The sequence below is a fragment of the Moschus berezovskii genome, chromosome 8 (assembly GCF_049115385.1).
Source record: "Moschus berezovskii isolate FMDL1 chromosome 8, NW_MosBer_1.0, whole genome shotgun sequence".
NCBI lineage: Eukaryota > Metazoa > Chordata > Mammalia > Artiodactyla > Moschidae > Moschus > Moschus berezovskii.
The window spans coordinates 102,164,796-102,187,536 of record NC_142467.1 but is presented as its reverse complement, the minus strand read 5'-3'; the positions used below and the strand labels follow the sequence as shown (position 1 = coordinate 102,187,536).

Genomic DNA, 22,741 nt, shown 5'->3' with positions numbered 1-22,741 from the left:
TTAAACGTTAAAAATGTACAAGTTGCTTGGTTACAATAAAACTAAATGTGCACACACAAAAAAAATTTTATCTGTTAATATAAAGCAAATAAATAATTCTATTCACTCTGAACCAAGGTCCTCATACATGCAAACAGACCAATAAAATGAGTCTTCATGTTTGTTATAGGAGGTCTTCACATATCAAAACGATATAAAAACCACTTTTGGAGAGTCTTGCGGTACAAATTTCAGAGAAGTAAACATCAGGCAAAACAGGAAGAAGAAACATCCAGACCAGTGATTTCCTGTTAGGTAATAAAAAGCAACATGCGTATGTGCCAAGTCGCTTCAGTCATGTCTGACTCTTTGTGACCCTATGGGCCACAGCCCGCCAGGCTCCTCTGTCCACAGGATTCTCCAGGCAAGAATACTGGAGTGGATCGCCATGCCCTCCTCCAGGGGATCTTCCCAACACAGCTATCGACCCCGTGTCTCTTCAGTCTCCTGCATTGGCAGGTAGGTTCTTTACCACTAGTGCAACCCAGAGGGCCCTATGAAAAGCAGAAGTCATACTGAAAGCCAGAAGTCCCTCCCACACACACAGAGGAAGATAAAACATCTTCTGTGGCTGGGCTTTCTGGTCTTTGCACCATGAGAAACAGATATCTAAGTTTTCTTCCAGGTAAGTAGAATTATAACAATGGAGTTAGACAACTAAAGCTGTCTGAGACTCTTTATCCAGTTTGAGAATCTTCTTTGTTCTTTACTTTTAAAAGCTTTTGCTTTATTCCTGGTTTTCCCACTATCTTTACAAAGGAAAGCAGGGAAGGAAATTTAAGAAGGGTATTAACTCAATTACGTTAAGTTCTCAAAGGAGAAAGTTGGTGTAACTTTTAGTTAATTAATTTATATTTTCAGTTGTGCTGAGTCCTTGCTGTTGTATGTGGGCTTCCTCTGTTTGCCATGCATGAGGGCTCCTCTTGGTTGCACAGAACGGGCTTCTCATTTTTGTGACAACTCTCCCTTTTATTTTTTTAATATAAATTTATCTTTTTTTATATTCAAAATACTTTGCTGAAAATGACTGGCAGGTGCTCTTGTTCCCTGCCCTCCTATTTTTTTTTTTTTGGCTTTATTTTTTTCTTTTCAATTTTTTTTTCTTTTTTGAACTTGGACTGGCGATTCATTTCACATGTGATAGTATACATGTTTCAATGCCATTCTCCCAAATCATCCCACCCTTGTCCTCTCCCACAGAGTCCAAAAGACTGTTCTATACCTCTGTGTCTCTTTTGCTGTCTCATATACAGGGTTATCGTTATCATCTTTCTATATTCCATATATATGCGTTAATATACTGTATTGGTGTTTTCCTTTCTGGCTTACTTCACTCTGTATAATAGGCTCCAGTTTCATCCACCTCATTAGAACTGATTCAAATGTATTCTTTTTAATTGCTGAGTAATACTCCGTTGTGTAAATGTACCACAGCTTTCTTATCCATTCATCTGCAGATGGACATCTAGGTTGCTTCCATGTCCTGGCTATTGTAAACAGTGCTGCAATGAACATTCGAATACATGTGTCTCTTTCAATTCTGGTTTCCTTGGTGTGTATGCCCAGGAATGTGATTGCTGGATCATATGGGAGTTCTACTCCCAGGTTTTTAAGGAATCTCCACACTGTTCTCCATAGTGGTTGTACTAGTTTGCATTCCCACCAACAGTGTAAGAGGGTTCCCTTTTCTCCACACTCTCTCCAGCATTTATTGCTTGTAGACGTTTGGATAGTAGCCATTCTGAATGGCGTGAAATGGTACCTCATTGTGGTTTTGATTTGCATTTCTCTGATGATGAGTGATGTTGAGCATCTTTTCATGTGTTTGTTAGCCATCTGTATGTCTTCTTTGGAGAAATGTCTGTTTAGTTCTTTGGCCCATTTTTTGATTGGGTAGTTTATCTTTCTGGAATTGAGCAGGAGTTGCTTGTATATTTTTGAGATTAATTCTTTGTCAGTTGCTTCATTTTCTATTATTTTCTCCCATTCTGAAGGCTGTATTTTCACCTTGCTTACCGTTTCCTTTGCTATGCAGAAGCTTTTAATTTTAATTAGGTCCCATTTGTTTATTTTTGCTTTTATTTCCAATATTCTGGGAGATGGGTCATGGAGGATCCTGCTGTGATTGATATTGGAGAGTGTTTTGCCTATGTTCTCCTCTAGGAGTTTTATAGTTTCTGGTCTTACATTTAGATCTTTAATCCATTTTGAGTTTATTTTTGTGTATGGTGTTAGGGAGTGTTCTAGCTTCATTCTTTTACAAGTGTCTGACCAGTTTTCCCAGCACCACTTGTTAAAGAGATTGTTTTTTCTCCATTGAATATTCTTCCCTCCCTTGTCCAAGATAAGGTGTCCATAGGTGCGTGGATTTATCTCTGGGCTTTCTATTTTGGTCCATTGATCTATATTTCTGTCTTTATGCCAGTACCATACTGTCTTGATGACTGTGGCTTTGTAGTAGAGCCTGAAGTACGGCAGGTTGATTCCCCCAGTTCCATTCTTCTTTCTCAAGATTGCTTTGGCTATTCGAGGTTTTTTGTATTTCCATACACATTGTGAAATTATTTGTTCTAGCTCTGTGAAAAACACCATTGGTAGCTTGATAGAGATTGCATTGAACTTATGAATTACTTTGGGTAATATATTCATTTTCACAATATTTATTCTTCCAATCCATGAAAACGGTATATTTCTCCATCTATTAGTGTCCTCTCTGATTTCTTTCACCAGTGTTTTATAGTTTTCTATATATAGATCTTTTGTTTCTTTAGGTAGATACATTCCTAAGTATTATATTCTTTATGTTGCAACAGTGAATGGGATTGTTTCCTTAATTTCTCTATTTTCTCATTATTAGTGTATACAAATGCACTGGATTTCTGTGTGTTGATTTTATATCCTGCCACTTTACTATATTCATTGATTAGCTCTAGTAATTTTCTTGTAAAGTCTTTAGGGCTTTCTGTATAGAGGATCATGTCGTCGGCAAACAGTGAGAGTTTTATTTCTTCTTTTCTGATTTGGATTCCTTTTATGTCTTTTTCTGCTCTGATTGCTGTGGCCAAAACTTCCAAAACTATGTTGAATAGTAGTGGTGAGAGTGGACACCCTTGTCTTGTTCCTGCCTTTAGGGGAAACGCTTTCAATTTTTCACCATTGAGGATAATGTTTGCTGTAGGTTTGTCATATACAGCTTTTATTATGTTGAGGAATGTTCCTTTTATTCCTGCTTTTTTGAGGGTTTTTTGTCATAAATGGATGTTGAATTTTGTCAAAGGCTTTCTCTGCATCTGTTGAGATAATCATATGGTTTTTATCTTTCAATTTGTTAATGTGGTGTACAACGTTGGTTGATTTGTGGATATTGAAGAATCCTTGCATCCCTGGGATGAAACCCACTAGGTCATGATGTATGATCTTTTTCATATGCTGTTGGATTCTGTTTGCTAGAATTATGTTGAGGATTTTGCATCTATGTTCATCAGTGATATTGGCCTGTAGTTTTCTTTTTTTGTGGCATCTTTGTCACGTTTTGGCATTAGGGTGATTGTGGCCTCATAGAATGAGTTTGGAAGTTTACCTTCCTCAGCAATTTTCTGGAAGAGTTTGAGCAGGATAGATATGTGTTGGCTCTTCTCTAAATTTTTGGTAGAATTCAGCTGTGAAGCCTTCTGGTCTTGGGCTTTTGTTTGCTGGAAGATTTCTGATTACAGTTTCAATTTCCGTGCTTGTGATGAGCCTGTTGAGATTTTCTATTTCTTCCTGGTTCAGTTTTGTAAAGTTGTACTTTTCTAAGAATTTGTCCATTTCTTCCAAGTTGTCCATTTTATTGGCATATAGTTGCTGATAGTATTCTCTTATGATCCTTTGTATTTCTGTGTTGTCTGCTGTAATCTCTCCATTTTCATTTCTAATTTTGTTGATTTGATTCTTCTCCCTTTGTTTCGTGATGAGTCTGGCTAATGGTTTGTCAATTTTATTTATTATCTTAAAGAACCAACTTTTGATTGTTGATTTTTGCTATGGTTTCTTTAGTTTGTTTTGCATTTATTTCTGCCCTAATTTTTAAGACTTCTTTCCTTCCACTAACCCTGGGGTTCTTCATGTCTTCCTTTTCTAGTTGCTTTAGGTGTAGAGTTGGGTTATTTAGTTGACTTTTTTCTTGTTTCTTGAGGTATGCCTGTATTGCTATGAACCTTCCCCTTAGCAGTGCTTTTACAGTGTCCCATAGGTTTTGGGTTGTTGTATTTTCAGTTTCATTAGTTTCTATGCATATTTTGATTTCTTCTGTGATTTGTTCATTATTCACCAGCGTGTTGTTCAGCCTCCAGATGTTGGCATTTTTAATAGTTTTTCTCCCGTAATTGAGATCTAATCTTTTCTGACCACCGCATTGTGGTCAGAAAAGATGCTTGGAATGCTTTCAATTGTTTTGAATTTACCAAGGCTAGATTTGTGGCCCAGGATGTCATCTATCCTGGAGAAGGTTCCATGTGCACTTGAGAAAAATATGAAATTCATTGTTTTGAGGTGAAATGTCCTATAGATATCAATTAGGTCTAACTGGTCTATTGTATCGTTTAACGTTTGTGTTTCCTTGCTAATTTTCTGTTTAGCTGATCTATCCATAGGTGTGAGTGGGGTATTAAAGTCTCCCACCATTATTGTGTTATTGTTAATTTCCCCTTTCATACTTGTTAGCACTTGCCTTACATATTGCGATGCTCCTATGTTGGGTGTATATATAATTGTTATATCTTCTTCTTGGACTGAGCCTTTGATCATTATGTAGTGTCCTTCTTTGTCTCTTTTCATGGCCTTTATTTTAAAGTCTACTTTATCTGATATGAGTATTGCTACTCCTGCTTTCTTTTGGTCTCTATTTGTGTGAAATATCTTTTTCCAGCCCTTCACTTTCAGTCTGTATGTGTCCCTTGTTTTGAGCTGGGTCTCTTGTAGGCAACATATATAGGGGTCTTATTTATATATCCATAGCCAGTCTTTGTCTTTTGGTTGGAGCACTCAACACATTTTCATTTAAGATAATTATTGATAAGTATGATCCCATTGCCATTTACTTTATTGTTTTGGGTTCAAGTTTATCCACTCTTTCTGTGTTTCCTGTCTAGAGAAGATCCTTTAGCATTTGTTGAAGAGCTGGTTTGGTGGTGCTGAATTCTTCGGTGGTGCTTTGGCTTGTCTGTAAAGCTTTTGATTTATCCTTCATATTTGAATGAGATCCTTGCTAGGTACAGTAATCTGGGCTGTATGTTTTTTTCTTTCATCACTTTAAGTTTGTCCTGTCATTCCCTTCTGGCCTAAAGAGTTTCTATTGAAAGATCAGCTGTTATCCTTATGGGAATCCCCTTGTGTGTAATTTGTTGTTTTTCCCTTACTGATTTTAATATTTGCTCTTTGTGTTTAATCTTTGTTAATTTGATTAATATGTGTCTTGGGGTGTTTTACCTTGAATTTATCCTGTTTGAGACTCTCTGGGTTTCTTGGACTTCGGTGGCTATTTCCTTCCCCATTTTAGGGAAGTTTACAACTATTATACCCTCAAGTATTTTCTCATGGTCTTTCTTTTTATCCTTTTCTTCTGGGACTACTATGATTCGAATGTTAGGGTGTTTAACATTGTCCCAGAAGTCTCTGAGGTTGTCCTCAATTCTTTTAATTCTTTTTTCTTTTTTCCTTCTGCTTCATTTATTTCTACCATTCTATCTTCTATCTCACTTATCCTATCTTCTGCCTCCATTATTCTACTGTTGGTTCCATCCCGAGTGTTTTTTATCTAATTTATTGCATTATTCATTATATATTGACTCTTTTTTATTTCTTCTAGGCCCTTATTAAACATTTCTTGCATCTTCTCAAGCCTTGTCTCCAGGCTGTTTATCCGTAATTCCATTTTTTTTTTCAAGATTTTGCATCATTTTCACTATCATTATTCTGAATTCTTTATCAGGTAGATTCCCTATCTCTTCCTTTTTTGTTTGGCTTGGTGGGCATTTATCATGTTCCTTTGCCTGCTGAGTATTTCTCTGCCTTTTCGTTTTGTTTAGATTGCTGTGTTTGGGGTGGCCTTCATGTATTCTGGCAGTCTGTGGTTCCTCTTTATTGTGGAGGTTCCTCACTGTGGGTGGGGTTGGACGGGTGGCTTGTCATGGTTTCTTGGTTAGGAAAGCTTGTATCGGTGTTCTGGTGTGTGTAGCTGGATTTCTTCTCTCTGGAGTGCAATGAAGTGTCCAGAAATGAGTTTTGAGATGTCAGTGGGTTTGGTGTGACTTTTGTCAGCCTGTATATTGAAGTTCAAGGCCATGTTCCTGTGTTGCTGGAGAATTTGTGTGGTATGTCTTTCTCTGGAACTTGTTGCCTATTGTGTGGTGTTTGGTTTCAGTGTACGTATGGAGGCTTTTGATGAGCTCTTATCTATTAATGTTCCCTGGATTCAGGAGTTCTCTGGTGTTCTCAGGTTTTGGACTTAAGCTTCCTGCCTCTGGTTTTCTGTCTGATTCTTACAGTAGCCTCAAGACTTGTCCATCCATACAACACCGATGATAAAGCATCTAGATTAATGATGAAAAGTTTCTCCACAGTGAGGGACACCCAGAGAGGTACACAGAGTTACATGGAGAAGAGAAGAGGGAGAAGGGAGATAGAGGTGGCCAGAAGGAGAAGAGGGAGAATCAAAAGAGAAGAGAGCAAGCTAGCCAGTAATCAGTTCCTTTGAGCTCTCCACAGTTTGGACCCCTCAGAGATGTTCACGGAGTTACACAGAGAAGAGAAGAGGGAGAAGGGAGACAGAGGTGACTAGGAGGAAAAGAGGGGGAACCAGAAGGAGAGAGACAGATCCAGCCAGTAATCAGTTCCCTATGTGTTCTCCACAGCCTGGAACACACAGAGAGATTCACAGAGAAGGGGGAGGGAGGAGATAGAGGCGACCTGGTGGAGAAAAAGGAGAGTCCAAAGGGGGAGAGAGCAGTCAAGCCAGTAATCTCGCTCCCAAGTAAAAATGGGTACTGAATATTGGGTTCTTAAAGGTACAAAATTGATAACAAATACAAAAAAGCAAAGATTAAAAATCTAGGGTAGAGGTTAGATTCTCAAAAATACGATATTAAAAAAACAGAACAAAGTCACAAAAGTTATAAAATATATGTATGAAGTTTGCTTTAAAAATAGGGTGTTTTTTTTGGCAAGGTAATAGTAGGCTATAAAAATGAAAATTAAAGGAGTAATAGAGGACTTAAATTTTTCTTAATTTTTTTAATTTAAAAAAGTGATAATAGTAAAAATATATCTAGGAATTTCTCTGGAGCTGTTACAGACAGTGTGGGGTCAGTTCATTTCAGATAGTTCCTTGATCTGGCTTATACTTCTCAAGATCTATAGGCCCCTTCCTATGTAGTCGGTGCTAACTCAGGGTTTTAATCTGTTGCACCTGTCACTTCCAAAGCGGTTCCCTCTGTTTCTTTTAGCTTCTTCTGTCTGCTGGTCTCTTCAGTGTCTAATTTCCACGCTGACACAAGGTGAGGTGGTGGTCACTTTTTTAGGCTCACTTGATCAGTAGTGCTGTGGGAAGGGAGGAACACTGCAAATATCACTGGTGTGTGTGGGGAGTGCTCGCAGTGTCTCGGCCACACTGGGTTTGCCCCGCTCACAGCGTGTGTGCTTTCATTTTCTACACTTCTCAAGCTCTAGGTTGCTCTGCTGGGAACTGTCTGAGGTGGGCAGTGGGTTGTATGCACTTCCCAGGCCTATGTCGCTCAGTTTCAGGTTCTCGGGTACTCCACAAACGTGCAAACTCGGTTAGGTCTGTATTTGGTGCCCTTCCCAGGTCCAAGCAGCTCAGGTGACCAGGTGCTTGGCGAGCACAGTCACCCCCAGGTAGAGGGGTGTGTCTTATCACCTCCCCTGTCCCAGCCACTCGGTTTTCTGGGTGTACAATGGGCGCATCTTTTCAGGTGTGCCGTGTGTCTCCTCTGGGGAGCTGATCTTTGGCTGCGACCCTCCCGGCGGATGTCAACTGTCCAAAATCCCAAGAAGTCTCAGTTAGCAACGAAGCCTGCTTGCAGTTTGGTAGAGGATGCCTCTCTGGAGCCACGATTGCCCCCTTCCAGCTCTGGCTGCCCCCGCCTGCCTGTCTCCAGATTTGGGATGGGCCGGCCCGCAGCTAGCTCTGCTCAGTCCTTTGTTCTGTGAGAGTGCCTGGCAGTGTCTTAGGTTAGGGATTTTCACGGGATAGTTCTATCTCTATCTCTCTCTCAATCTCTCTCTCTCTCTGTTGCTATCCCCCAGTCTGGGTTGCTATCTCACGTTAGTTCCCTCAGATTGCCCTTAGGGCATTCAGGCTCGATCATTACCCTAAGCAATGAAGCCCGCACCTCCTTGTTCAGCCCCCGCTTGCTGGTGGCAGATGCAAGCGTCTGTGCTGCTTCTCCACTGGGAGTTGCCCTTAGGCACATAATCTGTGGGGTTTAATTATTTATTTATTTATTTTTCCTCCCAGTTTTGTTGCCCTCTGAGATTCCAAGACTTGCCACAGACCCTCCAGTGAGAGTGTTTCCTGGTGTTTGGAAACCTCTTTTTTTTTAAGACTCCCTTCCCAGACAGATCTCTGTCCCTACCTCTTTTGTCTCTCTTTTTATCTTTTATATTTGGTCCTACCTCCTTTCAAAGACGGTGGGCTGCCTTTCTGGGCTCCTGATGTCCTCTACCAGCATTCAGAAGTTGTTTTGTGGAATTTGCTCAGCATTCAAGTGTTCTTTCCATGAATTTGTGGGGAAGAAAGTGATCTCTCCATCCTATTCCTCTGCCATCTTAGGACCGCCCCCAACTCTCTCTTTTAAAAAACTTTGTATTTCATATTGGCATATAGCTGATTAAGTGATAGGCTAGCCACTCCAGTATTCTTGGGCTTCCACGGTGGTTCATTTGATAAAGAATTGCAAGCAATGTGGGAGATCTAGGTTTGATCCCTGGGTTGGGAAGATTCCCCGGAGAAGGGAAAGGCTTCCCACTCTACTATTCTGGCCTGGAGAATTCCATGGACTACATAGTCCATGGAGTCCAAAGAGTCGGACACAACTGAGTGACTTTCACTTTTACTTTTCATAGCCGATTAACAATGTTATGATAGTTTCAGGTGGGCAGCAAAGGGACTCAGCCATACATCTATACGAGCACACCAGGCTCCTCTGTCTCTGGGATTCTCCAGGCAAGAACACTGGAATGGGTTGCCATTTCCTTCTCCAATGCATGAAAGTGAGCAGTGAAAGTGAAGTCGTTCAGTCATGTCCGACTCTTAGTGACCTCATGGACTGCAGCCTACCAGGCTCCTCTATCCATGGGATTTTCCAGGCAAGAGTACTGGAGTGGGGTGCCATTGCCTTCTCCGACCAAACAATGCTAGTTCATGTAAAACCTTCACAGCAATATCTAGACTAGTGTGGGACCAAATATGTGGGTACAGCGGCCCAGCCACATTGCTACATAAAATTAACCATAGTATCAACTAAACCTTATTAGTCTTCAGTCACCTACAACTGATATAAAGTTCGTGCTTTTATGCTATTACTACTATTGCACTCAATTGTTCAAACCAGTCAATTCTAAAGAAAATCAACTCTGAATATTCATTGAAAGAACTGATGCTGAAGCTGAAGCTCTAATATTTAGGCTACCTGACGCACTGGAAAAAACTCTGATGCTGGGGAAAATTGAGGGCATGAAGAGAAGGGGGCAATAGAAGAGGATAGCATCATCGACTCAATGGACATGAGTTTGAGCAAACACTGGGATTAGTGGAGGATAGAGGAGCCTGATGTGCTGCAGTCTATGGGGCCACAAAGAGTTGGACACGACTTAGCAACTGAAGAACAACAACACATTTTGCATTGGGGAAATTGTGCTTCAAAGACGGGTGGCATTTCCAAAGACACGTGGCCACCAAGTGAAAGTTTATATGCAGACTTGGGCCTTAAAATCCATTCTCCACCAGGATCCTCTGTCACTTAACAGTGTTGAAATGGCAGTACAGTCTGGAAGAGGAGTTCTTTTTTATCTTTGCCTAAGAAGAAAGATCATGTAAGGCACACAGCTCTGAAAAGATTTTCTTAGGGTTCATCTGCTCACTTGGATGGGATGACAGACTAGGTACTGACTGTAGGGTAGACTTCATCCCTTTACACCCACAATGGTTTCATATCACAAAGCCTACTTCTGTCAGTGATTCATTTCTGGGCTGGACTGAGATCAAGGAGAGGAGCTGTGACCTCAGTGCACTATAGAAAGGCCAGGAGCTCATCTGCAGGGAACCATAGCAGCCACGGCTGCTGAACCTAGAGAGGCCATTTATCCAGGGCAGACTGGATCTACCTGCAGATACCTTAGTCCTCACCCTCTCCTGATTCCAGGGTTCCCTGTCCTGCTGACATCATCGTGAGGTAGGGCTTGGATTGTCTAACTGCAAACTTGGGCTGTCTAACTGCAATATCCATGCTCTTCCTATGTGTCCTGAAACATGTAACTTCAACAGGAGAAACCATCCTGGGGAGAAATCAGAGAGATCTCGGCCATTGCCAGAGGACAAAGAACCTGAGTATGAGCAAAGGCACCCCAATCTGAGGACTTTCTTCCTCCTTCAAATATGCCCCCTCATTTGGGAGAGGTTGGAGATTCTAAGATGTGTCCTTATCATCAGCTTTCTGTGTATACTCTGTCCCTTTAGATCTAGCATCTTAGGTTCCATGAGGGCTGTGCCTGTCAGTAACTGATTCCTTGGGGAGTCCCAGGAGATGCAGGGGAAAGGCAGAGTCCTCGGTTCTGTGCAAAGCACAGGAACCTTGAGGAGGCTGCTGGAAAGTGGTGGGCAGCAAGGACACCACCATCTCCCCAGAAGGCAACGGCCACATGGAAAGTGTTGAAATTGAAGCTCCATTTTCCTATCTTTGTCACCTCTGTCTTTCTGCCCCAGGACTCCTGGTTCTGCTGCTGTTTCCAATGGGACCTACAGCCCAAAACAGTAAAGGTGAGTCTGGCGGAAGGTGGAGAATGCATGCCAGGGTCTGGGTTCTCTCACCAACAAGGGGAAAGGAGACTTATTTTTCAAGTGAGGTTCAGAAATGGTTCTCTGGGAAAAAGAGAAGTTGTTTCTTCTCCCTAAGTGCCCAGAGTTTTCTGGGCTCTTCCCCTTTGGATAGCATCATCTCTCCCACTTCCTCCCTCCCTTCCCCCAATTCAAGCTTCCTTCCCTTTTTCTGCCCATGGACCCCCAGATGATAGCTTTCTTTCATTCTCTGGAACTTCTGATGATGGTCTCCATCCCCACTTCTGCCCCCCACAGCCTGTGCTCTGTGGTGCCCTCCGCACTCCTCATGTGTCAATGGCACCGCCTGCCGCTGTGCTCCAGGATTCATTTCTTTTTCTGGGGAGATCTTCACGGACCCCTTGGAGAGCTGTGACGGTACGGAGACTTGGGGTGGTGGCAGGACATGCAGAGAATGTGGGGTACAGCCCAGTACCCATGGGAGACATGGGTATTCGATGGGTGCCTCAGGCTTTGTCCTCAGAACTGTCAAGCACAGAAAAAAGAAAAACAAAAAGATACAAAGGTGGAGAGATGAGACATGAATAATCCTGGCTTCCTGGAGAGGAGCTAGGTTTTCAGGAGTCTGGAGTCCGAGCCTCAGTTTGTCCTTTCAGGACTGAGGAGGGAGATGCAGAACTTCTACCCACTCCCCACTTCAGCACTGCCCGCTGTGTCCCAATCTGGGGTGCCAATCAGAGGGCTAGGAAGATCAGAGCTGACTGCACAAGCTTCAGGGATGGCTTGTTCCAGCTGCATCCTAGACTCAGCAGTATTGACCAAGAATTTAAATCATTCCAAAAAGACATGGATTACATATCAGGCCCAGTACTGCAGAGTCAGGTAGGGGACAGAGTCTTGAGGGGACACACATCTTCAGGAGGTGACCCTTTGCCTTGTTGTGTTCCAGACATCAATGAGTGTGGACCACCCTCACTAGTGGACTGTGGAGAAGCTGCAGACTGCCAGAACACAGAAGGGGGCTACCACTGCACATGCAGCCCAGGATATGAGCCTCTTTCTGGGACAGGGATCTTCCAGAATGAGAGTGAGAACACATGTCGAGGTAAGAGTGGTGCTGAATTTTCCTCCTCTCATTCTTGAGGTTTCAGGGCCGAAATGCTGAGTCATTTCTGAAGCATCCAGGGGACAGGACCTTGGCTACAGGTGTAGCACCCAGGTCTGAGTTGGGACAGTTTACAGGTACCTGTCCCACCTGCACAGAGAGGTAGATAGTACGAGCCGGGGACCCAGGTCCTGGCTTTGCCACCGGAGAGCTGCATGTGTGACACCACTGGCCAAAATACTTAAACAGAAATCACTACTCACATGGGAGATGTGATACTATTGTGATTTTCTTTTTCCTTTTTTAAGTACCCCCATCTTTTTTTAATTTATTTATTTTAATTGGAGGCTAATTACTTTACAATGTTGTATTGGTTTTGCCATACATTGACATGAATCCATCGCGGGTGTACATGTGTGTCCCATCTTGAACCCCCCTCCCACCTCCCTCCCCATCCCATCCCTCTGGTTCATCCCAGTGCACCAGCCCCAAGCATCCTGTATCATGCGTAGAACCTGGACTGGCGATTCATTTCACATATGATATACATGTTTCAGTGCCATTCTCCCAAATCATCCCACCCTCGCCCTCTCCCACAGAGTCCAAAAGACTGTTCTATACATCTGTGTCTCTTTTGCTGTCTCGTATACAGGGTTATCGTTACCATCTTTCTAAATTCGATATATGTGCGTTAATGTACTGTATTGGTATTTTTCTTTCAGGCTTACTTCACTCTCTATAATAGGGTCCAGTTTCATCCACCTCATTAGAACTGATTCAAATGCATTCTTTAAATGGCTGAGTGATACTCCATTGTGTATATGTACCACAGCTTTCTTATCCATTCATCTGCTGATGGACATCTAGGTTGCTTCCATGTCCTGGCTATTATAAACAGTGCTGCGATGAACACTGGAGTACATGTGTCTCTTTCAATTCTGGTTTCCTCGGTGTGTATGCCCAGGAGTGGGATTGCTGGGTCGTATGACAGTTCTATTTCCAGGTTTTTAAGGACTCTCCACACAGTATCAAAGGGCAAAATGATAGGATACTGAATGAGGAAATTACCCAGGTCGGTAGGTGCCCAGTATGCTACTGGAGATCAGTGGAGAAATAACTCTAGAAGGAATAAAGTGATGGAGCAAAAGCAAAACCAATACCCAGTTGTGGGTGTGACTGGTGATAGAAGCAATGTCCGGTGCTGTAAAGAGCAATATTGCATAGGAACCTGGAATGTTAGGTCCATGAATCAAGGCAAATTGAAAGTGGTCAAACAGGAGATGGCAAGAGTGAACATAGACATTCTAGGAATCAGTGAATTTAAATGGACTGGAATGGGTGAATTTAACTCAGATGACCAGTATATCTACTACTGTGGGCAGGAATCCCTTAGAAGAAATGGAGTAGCCATCATGGTCAACAAAAGAGTCCAAAATGCAGTACTTGGATGCAATCTTAAAAATGACAGAATGATTTCTGTTCATTTCCAAGGCAAACCATTCAATATTACAATAATCCAGGCCTATGGCCCAACCAGCAATGCTGAAGAAGCCGAAGTTTAACAGTTCTATGAAGACCTACAAGACCTTTTAGAACTAACACCCCAAAAAGATGTCCTTTTCATTATAGGGGACTGGAATGCAAAAGTAGGAAGTCAAGAAACACCTGGAGTAACAGGCAAATTTGGCCTTGGAGCATGGAATGAAGCAGGGCAAAGGTTAACAGAGTTTTGTCAAGAGAACGCACTGGTCATAGCAAACACCCTCTTCCAACAACACAAGAAAAGACTCTACACATGGACATCGCCAGACGGTCAACACCGAAATCAGATTGATTATATTCTTTGCAGCCAAAGGTGGAGAAGCTCTATACAGTTAGCAAAAACAAGACCAGGAGCTGACTGTGGCTCAGATCATGAACTCCTTATTGCCAAATTCAGACTTAAATTGAAGAAAGTAGGGAAAACCACTAGACCATTCAGATATGACCTAAATCAAATCCCTTATGATTATACAGTGGAAGTGAGAAATAGATTTAAGGGACTAGATCTGATAGACAGAGTGCCTGAAGAACTCTGGACAGAGGTTCATGACATTGTACAGGAGACAGGGACCATGACCATCCCCATGGAAAAGAAATGCAAAAAAGCAAAATGTCTGCCTGAGGAGGCCTTACAAATAGCTGTGAAAAGAAGAAAAGCGAAAAGCAAAGGAGAAAAAGAAAGATATAAGCATCTGAATGCAGCGTTCCAAAGAATTTCAAGGAGAGATAAGAAAGCCTTCCTCAGTGATCAAGCAAAGAAATAGAGGAAAACAACAGAATAGGAAAGACAAGAAAATGCTTCAAGAAAATTAGAGATACCAAAGGAACATTTCATGCAAAGATGGGCTCAATAAAGGACAGAAATGGTATGGACCTAACAGAAGCAGAAGATATTAAGAAGAGGTGGCAAGAATACACAAAAGAACTGTACAAAAAAAGATCTTCACGATCAAGATAGTCACAATAACGTGATCACTGACCTATAGCCACACATCTTGGAATGTGAACTCAAGCAGGCCTTAGAAAGCATCACTACAAACAAAGCTAGTGGAGGTGATGGAATTCCAGTTGAGCTATTTCAAATCTTGAAAGATGATGCTGTGAAAGTGCTGCACTCAATATGCCAGCAAATTTGGAAAACTCAGCAGTGGCCACAGGACTGGAAAAGGTCAGTCATCATTCCAATCCCAAAGAAAGGCAATGCCAAAGAATGCTCAAACTACTGCACAATTGCACTCATCTCACACGCTAGTAAAGTCATGCTCAAAATTCTCCAAGCCAGGCTTCAGCAATATGTGAGCCATGAACTCCCAGATGTTCAAGCAGGTTTTAGAAAAGGCAGAGGCACCAGAGATCAAATTGCCAACATCCGCTGGATCATGGAGAAAGCAAGAGAGTTCCAGGAAAACATCTATTTCTGCTTCATTGACTATGCCAAAGCCTTTGACTGTGTGGATCACAATAAACTGTGGAACATTCTGAAAGAGATGGGAATACCAGACCACCTGACCTGCCTCTTGAGAAACCTGTATGCAGGTCAGGAAGCAACAGTTAGAACTGGACATGGAACAACAGACTGGTTCCAAATAGGAAAAGGAGTACGCCAAGGCTGTATATTGTCACCTTGCTTATTTAACTTATATGCAGAGTACATCATGAGGAACACTGCGCTGGAAGAAGCACAAGCTGGAATCAAGATTGCTGGGAGAAATATCAATAACCTCAGATATGCAGATGACACTACCCTTATGGCAGAAAGTGAAGAGGAACTCAAAAGCCTCTTGATGAAAGTGAAAGAGGAAAGCAAAAAGGTTGGCTTGAAGTTCAACATTCAGAAAACAAAGATCATGGTATCTGGTCCCATCACTTCATGGGAAACAGATGGAAAAACAGTGGAAACAGTGTCAGACTTTATTTTTTGGGGCTCCAAAATCACTGCAGATGCTGATTGCAGCCATGAAATTAAAAGACGCTTACTCCTTGGAAGGAAAGTTATGACCAATCTTGATAGTATATTAAAAAGCAGAGACATTACTTTGCCAACCAAGGTCCGTCTAGTCAAGGCTATGGTTTTTCCCGTGGTCATGGATGGATGTGAGAGTTGGACTGTGAAGGAAGCTGATCACCAAAGAATTGATACTTTTGAACTGTGGTGCTGGAGAAGACTCTTGAGAGTCCCTTGGACTGCAGGGAGATCCAACCAGTCCATTCTAAAGGAGATCAATCCTGGGTGTTCATTGAAAGGACTTATGCTAAAGCTGAAACTCCAATACTTTGGCCACCTCATGCGACGAGCTGACTCACTGGAAAAGACTCTGATGCTGGGAAAGGTTGGGGGTGGGAGGAGAAGGGGACGACAGAGAATGAGATGGCTGGATGGCATCACCGACTCTGTGGACATGAGTTTGAGTGAACTCCGGGAGTTGGTGATGGACAGGGAGGCCTGGCGTGCTGTGATTCATGGGGTCGCGGAGAGTCAGACACGACTGAGTAACTGAACTGAACTGACATTGTTCTCCATAGTGGCTGTACTAGTTTACATTCCCACCAACAGTATAAGAGGGTTCCCTTTTCTCCGCATCCTCTCCAGCATTTATTGCTTGTAGACTTTTGGATAGCAGCCATTCTGACTGGTGTGAAATGGTACCTCATTGTGGTTTTGATTTGCATTTCTCTGATTATGAGTGATGTTGAGCACATTTTCATGTGTTTGTTAGCCATCTATATGTCTTCTTTGGGGAAATGTCTGATTAGTTCTTTGGTCCAGTTTTTGATTGGGTCGTTTATTTTTCTGGAATTGAGCTGCAGGAGTTGCTTGTATACTTTTTAGAACAATTATTTGTCAGTTCCTTGGTTTGCTATTATTTTCTCTCATTCTGAAGGCTGTCTTTTCACCCTGCTTATAGTTTCCTTTGATGTGCAGAAGCTTTTAATTTTAATTAGGTCCCATCTGTTTATTTTTGCTTTTATTTCCAATATTCTGGGAGATGGGTCATGGAGGATCCTGCTGTGCTTTATGTCTGAGAGTGTTTTGCCTATGTTCTCCTCTAGGAGTTTTATAGTTTCTGGTCTCACATTTAGATCTTTAATCCATTTTGAGTTTATTTTTGTGTATGGTGTTAGGGAGTGTTCTAGTTTCATTCTTTTAAAAGTGGTTGACCAGTTTTCCCAGCACCACTTGTTAAAGAGACTGTCTTTTCTCCATTGAATATTCTTGCCTCCTTTGTCAAAGATAAGGTGTCCATAGGGGTGTTGACTTATCTCTGGGCTTTCTATTTTGGTCCATTGATCTATATTTCTGTCTTTATGCCAGTACCATACTGTCTTGATGACTGTGGCTTTGTAGTAGAGCTTAAAGTCCAGCAGATTGATTCCCCCAGTTCCATTCTTCTTTCTCAAGATTGCTTTGGCTATTCGAGGTTTTTTGTATTTCCATATAAATTGTGAAACTACTTCTTCTAGCTCTGTGAAAAATACCGTTCGTAGCTTGAAAAGGATTGCATTGAACCTATAAATTACTTTGGGTAGTATACTCATTTTCACAATATTTATTCTTCCAATCCACGAACACGGTATATTTCTCCATCTATTAGTTTCCTCTCTGATTTCTTTCATCAGCGTTTTATAGTTTTCTATATACAGGTCTTTTGTTTCTTTAGGTAGACATATTCCTAAGTATTTTATTCTTTTCGTTGCAACAGTGAATGGAATTTTTTCCCTAGTTTCTCTTTCTATTTTCTCATTGTTAGTGTGTAGGAATGCAAGAGATTTCTGCATGCTGATTTTATATCCTGCAACTTTACTATATTCATTGATTAGCTCTAGTAATTTTCTGGTAGAGTCTTTAGGGTTTTCTGTGTGGAGGATCATGTCATCTGCAAACAGTGAGAGTTTTACTTCTTCTTTTCTGATTTGAATTACTTTTATGTCTTTTTCTGCTCTGAATGTGTGGCCAAAACTTCCAAAACTATGTTGAATAGTAGTGGTGAGAGTGGACACCCTTGTCTTGTTCCTGACTTTAGGGGAAACGCTTTCAATTTTTCACCATTGAGGATAATGTTTGCTGTGGGTTTGTCATATATAGATTTTATTATGTTGAGGAATGTTCCTTCTTTTCCCGCCTTCTGGAGGGTTTTTATCATAAATTGATGTTGAATTTTGTCAAAGGCTTTCTCTGCATCTGTTGAGATAATCATATGGTTTTTATCTTTCAATTTGTTAATATAGTGTATTACATTGAATGATTTGCAGATATTGAAGAATCCTCGCATCCCTGGGATAAAGCCCACTTGGTCATGATGTATGATCTCTTTAATGTGTTGTTGGATTCTGATTGCTAGAATTTTGTTAAGGATTTTTGCATCTATGTTCATCAGTGAGATTGGCCTGTAGTTTTTGTGTGTGTGTGTGTGGCATCTTTGTCAGGTTTTGGTATTAGCGTGATGCTAGCCTCATAGAATGAGTTTGGAAGTTTCCCTTCCTCAGCAATTTTCTGGAAGAGTTTGAATATAATAGGTGTTAGTTCTTCTCTAAATTTTTGGTAGAATTCAGCTGTGAAGCCGTCTGGACCTGGGCTTTTGTTTGCTGGACGATTTCTGATTACAGCTTCAATTTCCGTGCTTGTGATGGGTCTATTAAGATTTTCTATTTCTTCCTGGTTCACTTTTGGAAAGTTGTACTTGTCTAAGAATTTGTCCATTTCCTCCAAGTTGTCCATTTTATTGGCATATAATTGCTGATAGTAGTCTTTTATGATCCTTTGTATTTCTGTGTTGTCGGTTGTGATCTCTCCATTTTCATTTCTAATTTTATTGATTTGGTTTTTCTCCCTTTGTTTCTTGATGAGTCTGGCTAGTGGTTTGTCCATTTTATTTACCCTCTCAAAGAACCAGCTTTTGGCTTTGTTGATTTTTGCCATGGTCTCGTTTGTTTCTTTGTCATTTACTTCTGCCCTAATTTTTAAGATTTCTTTTCTTTTACTAACCCTGGGGTTCATTTCTTCCTTTTCTACCTGCTTTACGTGTAGAGTTAGGTTATTTAGTTGACTTTTTTCTTGTTTCTTGAGGTATGCCTGTATTGCTATGAACCTTCCCCTTAGCACTGCTTTTACAGTATCCAAAGGTTTTGGGTTGTTGTGTTTTCTTTTTCATTCGCTTCTATGCATATTTTGATTTCTTCTTTGATGTCTTCTATGATTTGTTCGTTATTCAGCAGCGTGTTGTTCAGCCTCCATGTGTTGGAGTTTTTAATAGTTTTTCTCCTGTAACTGAGATCTAGTCTTACTGCATTGTGGTCAGAAAAGATGCTTGGAATGATTTCAATTTTTTTGGATTTACCAAGGCTAGATTTATGGCCCGGGATGTGATCTATCCTGAAGAAGGTTCCTTGTTCACTTGAGAAGAAGGTGAAATTCATTGTTTTAGGGTGAAATGTCTTACAGATATCACTTAGGTCTAACTGGTCTATTGTATCATTTAACGTTTGTGTTTCCTTGTTAATTTTCTGTTTAGTTGATCTATCCATAGGTGTGAGTGGGGTATTAAAGTCTCCCACTATTATTGTGTTATTGTTAATTTTCCATTTCATACTTGTTAACATTTGTCTTACATATTGCAGTGCTCCTATGTTGGGTGCATATACATTTATAATTGCTATATCTTCTTCTTGGATTGATCCTTTGATCATTATGTAGTGTCCTTCTTTGTCTCTTTTCACAGCCTTTGTTTTAAAGTCTATTTTATCTGATATGAGTATTGCTACTCCTGCTTTCTTTTGGTCTCTATTTGCGTGGAATATCTTTTTCCAGCCCTTCACTTTTAATCTGTATGTGTCCCTTGTTTTGAGGTGGGTCTCTTGTAGATAACATATATAAGGGTCTTGTTTTTGTATCCATTCATCCAATCTTTGTGTTTTGGTTGGGGCATTCAACCCATTTACATTTAAGGTAATTATTGATAAGTATGATCCTGTTGCCATTTACTTTATTGTTTGGGGTTCAAGTTTATACACTCTTTCTATGTTTCCTGTCTAGAGAAGGTCCTTAGCATTTGTTGGAGAATTGGTTTGGTGGTGCTGAATTCTTTGGTGGTGCTTTGGCTTGTCTGTAAAGCTTTTGATTTCTCCTTCATATTTGAATGAGATCCTTGCTGGGTACGGTAATCTGTGCTGTAGGTTATTTTCTTTCAACACTTTAAGTATGCCCTGCCATTCCCGCCTGACCTGAAGAGTTTCTATTGAAAGATCAGCTGTTATCCTTATGGGGATCCCCTTGTGTGTTATTTGTTGCTTTTCCCTTGCTGCTTTTAATATTTGTTCTTTGTGTCTGATCTTTGTTAATTTGATCAATATGTTTCTTGGGGTATTTCCCCTTGTTTTTTTCTTGTTTGGGACTCTCTGAGATTCTTGTACTTGGGTGATTATTTCCTTCCCCATTTTAGGGAAGTTTTCAACTATTATCTCAAGTATTTTCTCATGGTCTTTCTTTTGTCTTCTTCTTCTGGGACTCCTATGACTCGAATGTTGGGTTGTTTAACATTGTCCCAGAGGTCTCTGAGATTGTCTTCATTTTTTTTTTTGTTTTACTTTTTTCCTCTCTGTTTCATTTATTTCTACCATTCTATCTTCTAACTCACTTATTCTATCTTCTGCCTCCATTATTCTACTGTTGGTTCCCTCCAGAGTGTTTTTTATCTCATCTATTGCATTGTTAATTGTATATTGACTCTTTTTTATTTTTTCTAGATCCTTGTTAAATCTTTCTTGCATCTTCTCGATCCTTGTCTCCAGGCTATTTATCTGTAACTCCAATTGTTTTCAAGATTTTGGATCATTTTCACTATCATTATTTGGAATTCTTAATCGGGTAGGTTCCCTATCTCTTCCTCTTTTGTTTGGGTTGGTGGGCATTTATCCTGTTCCATTATTTGCTGGGTATTTCTCTGCCTCTTCATCTTGCTTATATTACTGCGTTTGGGGTGGCCTTTCCGTCTTCTGGCAGTTTGTGGAGTTCTCTTTATTGTGGAGTTCTCTTTATTGTGGAGTTTCCTCGCTGTGGGTGAGATTGGACGGGTGGCTTGTCAAGGTTCCCTGGTTTGGGAAGCTTGTGTCGGTGTTCTGGTGGGTGGAGCTGGATTTCTTCTCTCTGGAGTGCAATGAAGTGTCCAATAATGAGTTATGAGATGTCAGTGGGTTTGGAGTGACTTTTGGCAGCCTGTATATTGAAGCTCAGGGCTATTTTCCTGTATTTCTGGAGAATTTGAGTGGTATGTCTTGCTCTGGAACTTGTTGACCCTTGGGTGGTGCTTGGTTTCAGTGTAGGTATGGAGGCATTTGATGAGCTCCTATCGATTAATGTTCCCTGGAGTCAGGAGTTCTCTGGTGTTCTCAGGATTTGGGCTTAAGCCTCCTGCTTCAGGTTTTCAGTCTTATTCTTGCAGTAGCCTCAAGATTTCTCCATCTGTCACTTCTAAGGTGGTTCCCTGTGTTTTAGCTTCTTCTGTTTGCTGGTCTCTTCAGTGTCTAATTTCCACCCTGACATTAGGGGGCGGTGGTGGACAATTTTTAAGACTCATTTGTTCAGTCGTGCTGTGGGGAGGGAGGAACGCTGCAGACAAATATCACTGGTGTCTGTGGGAAGTGCTCGCAGTGTCTCGGCCACACTGGGTTTGCCCCCACTCACGGTGTGTGTGCTATCCAAGTCTACCCTGCACAGGCTCTAGGTTGCTCTGCCAGGAACTGTCTGAGGCTGGCGCTGAGTTGCATGCACATCCCCTGTCTAAGCCGCTCAGGTTCAGGTACTTGGGTATTCCACAAAGCCACAGACTTGGTTGGGCCTGCGTTTTGTACCCTTCCCCAGTTGGAGCAGCTCAGGTGACCAGGTGTTTGGCGAGCACTGTCGCTGTGACTTATCACCTCCCTGGTCCCTGCCACTCGGTTTTCTGGATGTACAACCAGTGCACCTTCTCAGGCAGATGTCGACAGGCCAGAATCCCAAGAAGTCTTTGTTAGCAAGGAAGCCTATTTGCAGTTTGGTGGAGGATACCTCTCTGGCGCAGCGATTGCCCCCTTTTGGCTCTGGCAGCCCTCCCCTGCCTGTCTCTGCAGGGGATAGGGGATGGGCCATCCACAGCCGGGAGTTCTAGACAGTCCTTTCTTCTGTGAGCGCATCTGGCAGCATCTTAGGTTAGGGCTTTTCGCCTTTTCATGGGGTAGGTTTCCCACAGTCTACTTTGCTATCTCAAGTTAGCTCCCTCAGATTGCTTTTGGGGCATTCAGGCCCAGTCCTCATTCTAAGCAATGCAGCCCAAGCCTTCCTGCCCAGTCCCCGCTTGCTAGTGGCAGATGTGGGCGTCTGCGCTGCTTCTCCGCTGGGAGTTACCGTTGGGCACGTAATCTGTGGGATTTAATTATTTATTTATTTTTCCTCCCAGTTATGTTGCCCTCTGAGGCTTGCCACAGACTCGCCAGTGAGAGTGTTTCCTGGTGTTTGGAAACTTCTCTCTTTTTTAAGCCTCCCTTCCCGAGACGGATCTCCATCCCTTCCTCTTTTGCCTCTCTTTTTATCTTTTATATTATTTCCTACCTCCTTTCGAAGACAATGGGCTGCTTTTCTGAGTGCCTGATGTCCTCTGCCAGCATTCAGAAGTTGTTTTGTGGCATTTGCTCAGCGTTCAAATGTTCTTTTGGTGAATTTGTGGGGGAGAAAGTGGTCTCCCCACCCTATTCCTCCACCATCTTCCTCCCTCCCTAAGTACCCCTATCTTGCACAAATAAAAACAAAAGCAACCTTGCCAAGATCTACATGAGCTTGGACAAGTTACCTCACCTTTCTCTGTGCCCCAGCTTCAGTTCAGTTCAGTTCAGTCACTCAGTCGTGTCCAACTCTCCGCGACCCCATGAATCACAGCACGCCAGGCCTCCCTGTCTATCACCAACTCCCAGAGTTCACTCAAACTCATGTCCACAGAGTCGGTCATGCCATCCAGCCATCTCATTCTCTGTCGTCC

General features: G+C 41.8%; 1 protein-coding gene across 8 annotated transcripts in view; it reads left to right on the top strand.

The window, feature by feature from the left end:
* Positions 1-316: 316 nt before the first annotated feature.
* Positions 317-22,741, top strand: part of LOC129558017 (adhesion G protein-coupled receptor E2) — a 76,860-nt gene continuing 54,435 nt past the window's right edge. For 6 of the 8 annotated variants that reach the window (XM_088839109.1, XM_088839108.1, XM_055428763.2 and 3 more), the window contains exons 1-4: positions 601-664; positions 11,018-11,071; positions 11,387-11,506; positions 12,039-12,194. In XM_088839109.1, coding sequence (XP_088695235.1) covers positions 634-664; positions 11,018-11,071; positions 11,387-11,506; positions 12,039-12,194 — 361 coding nt within the window. In that variant the 5' untranslated portion in view covers positions 601-633. Of the gene's footprint in view, positions 499-600; positions 665-11,017; positions 11,072-11,386; positions 11,507-12,038; positions 12,195-22,741 lie in introns of those variants that run through there. The other 2 variants (XM_055428762.2, XM_088839111.1) reach the window with 2 other exon arrangements.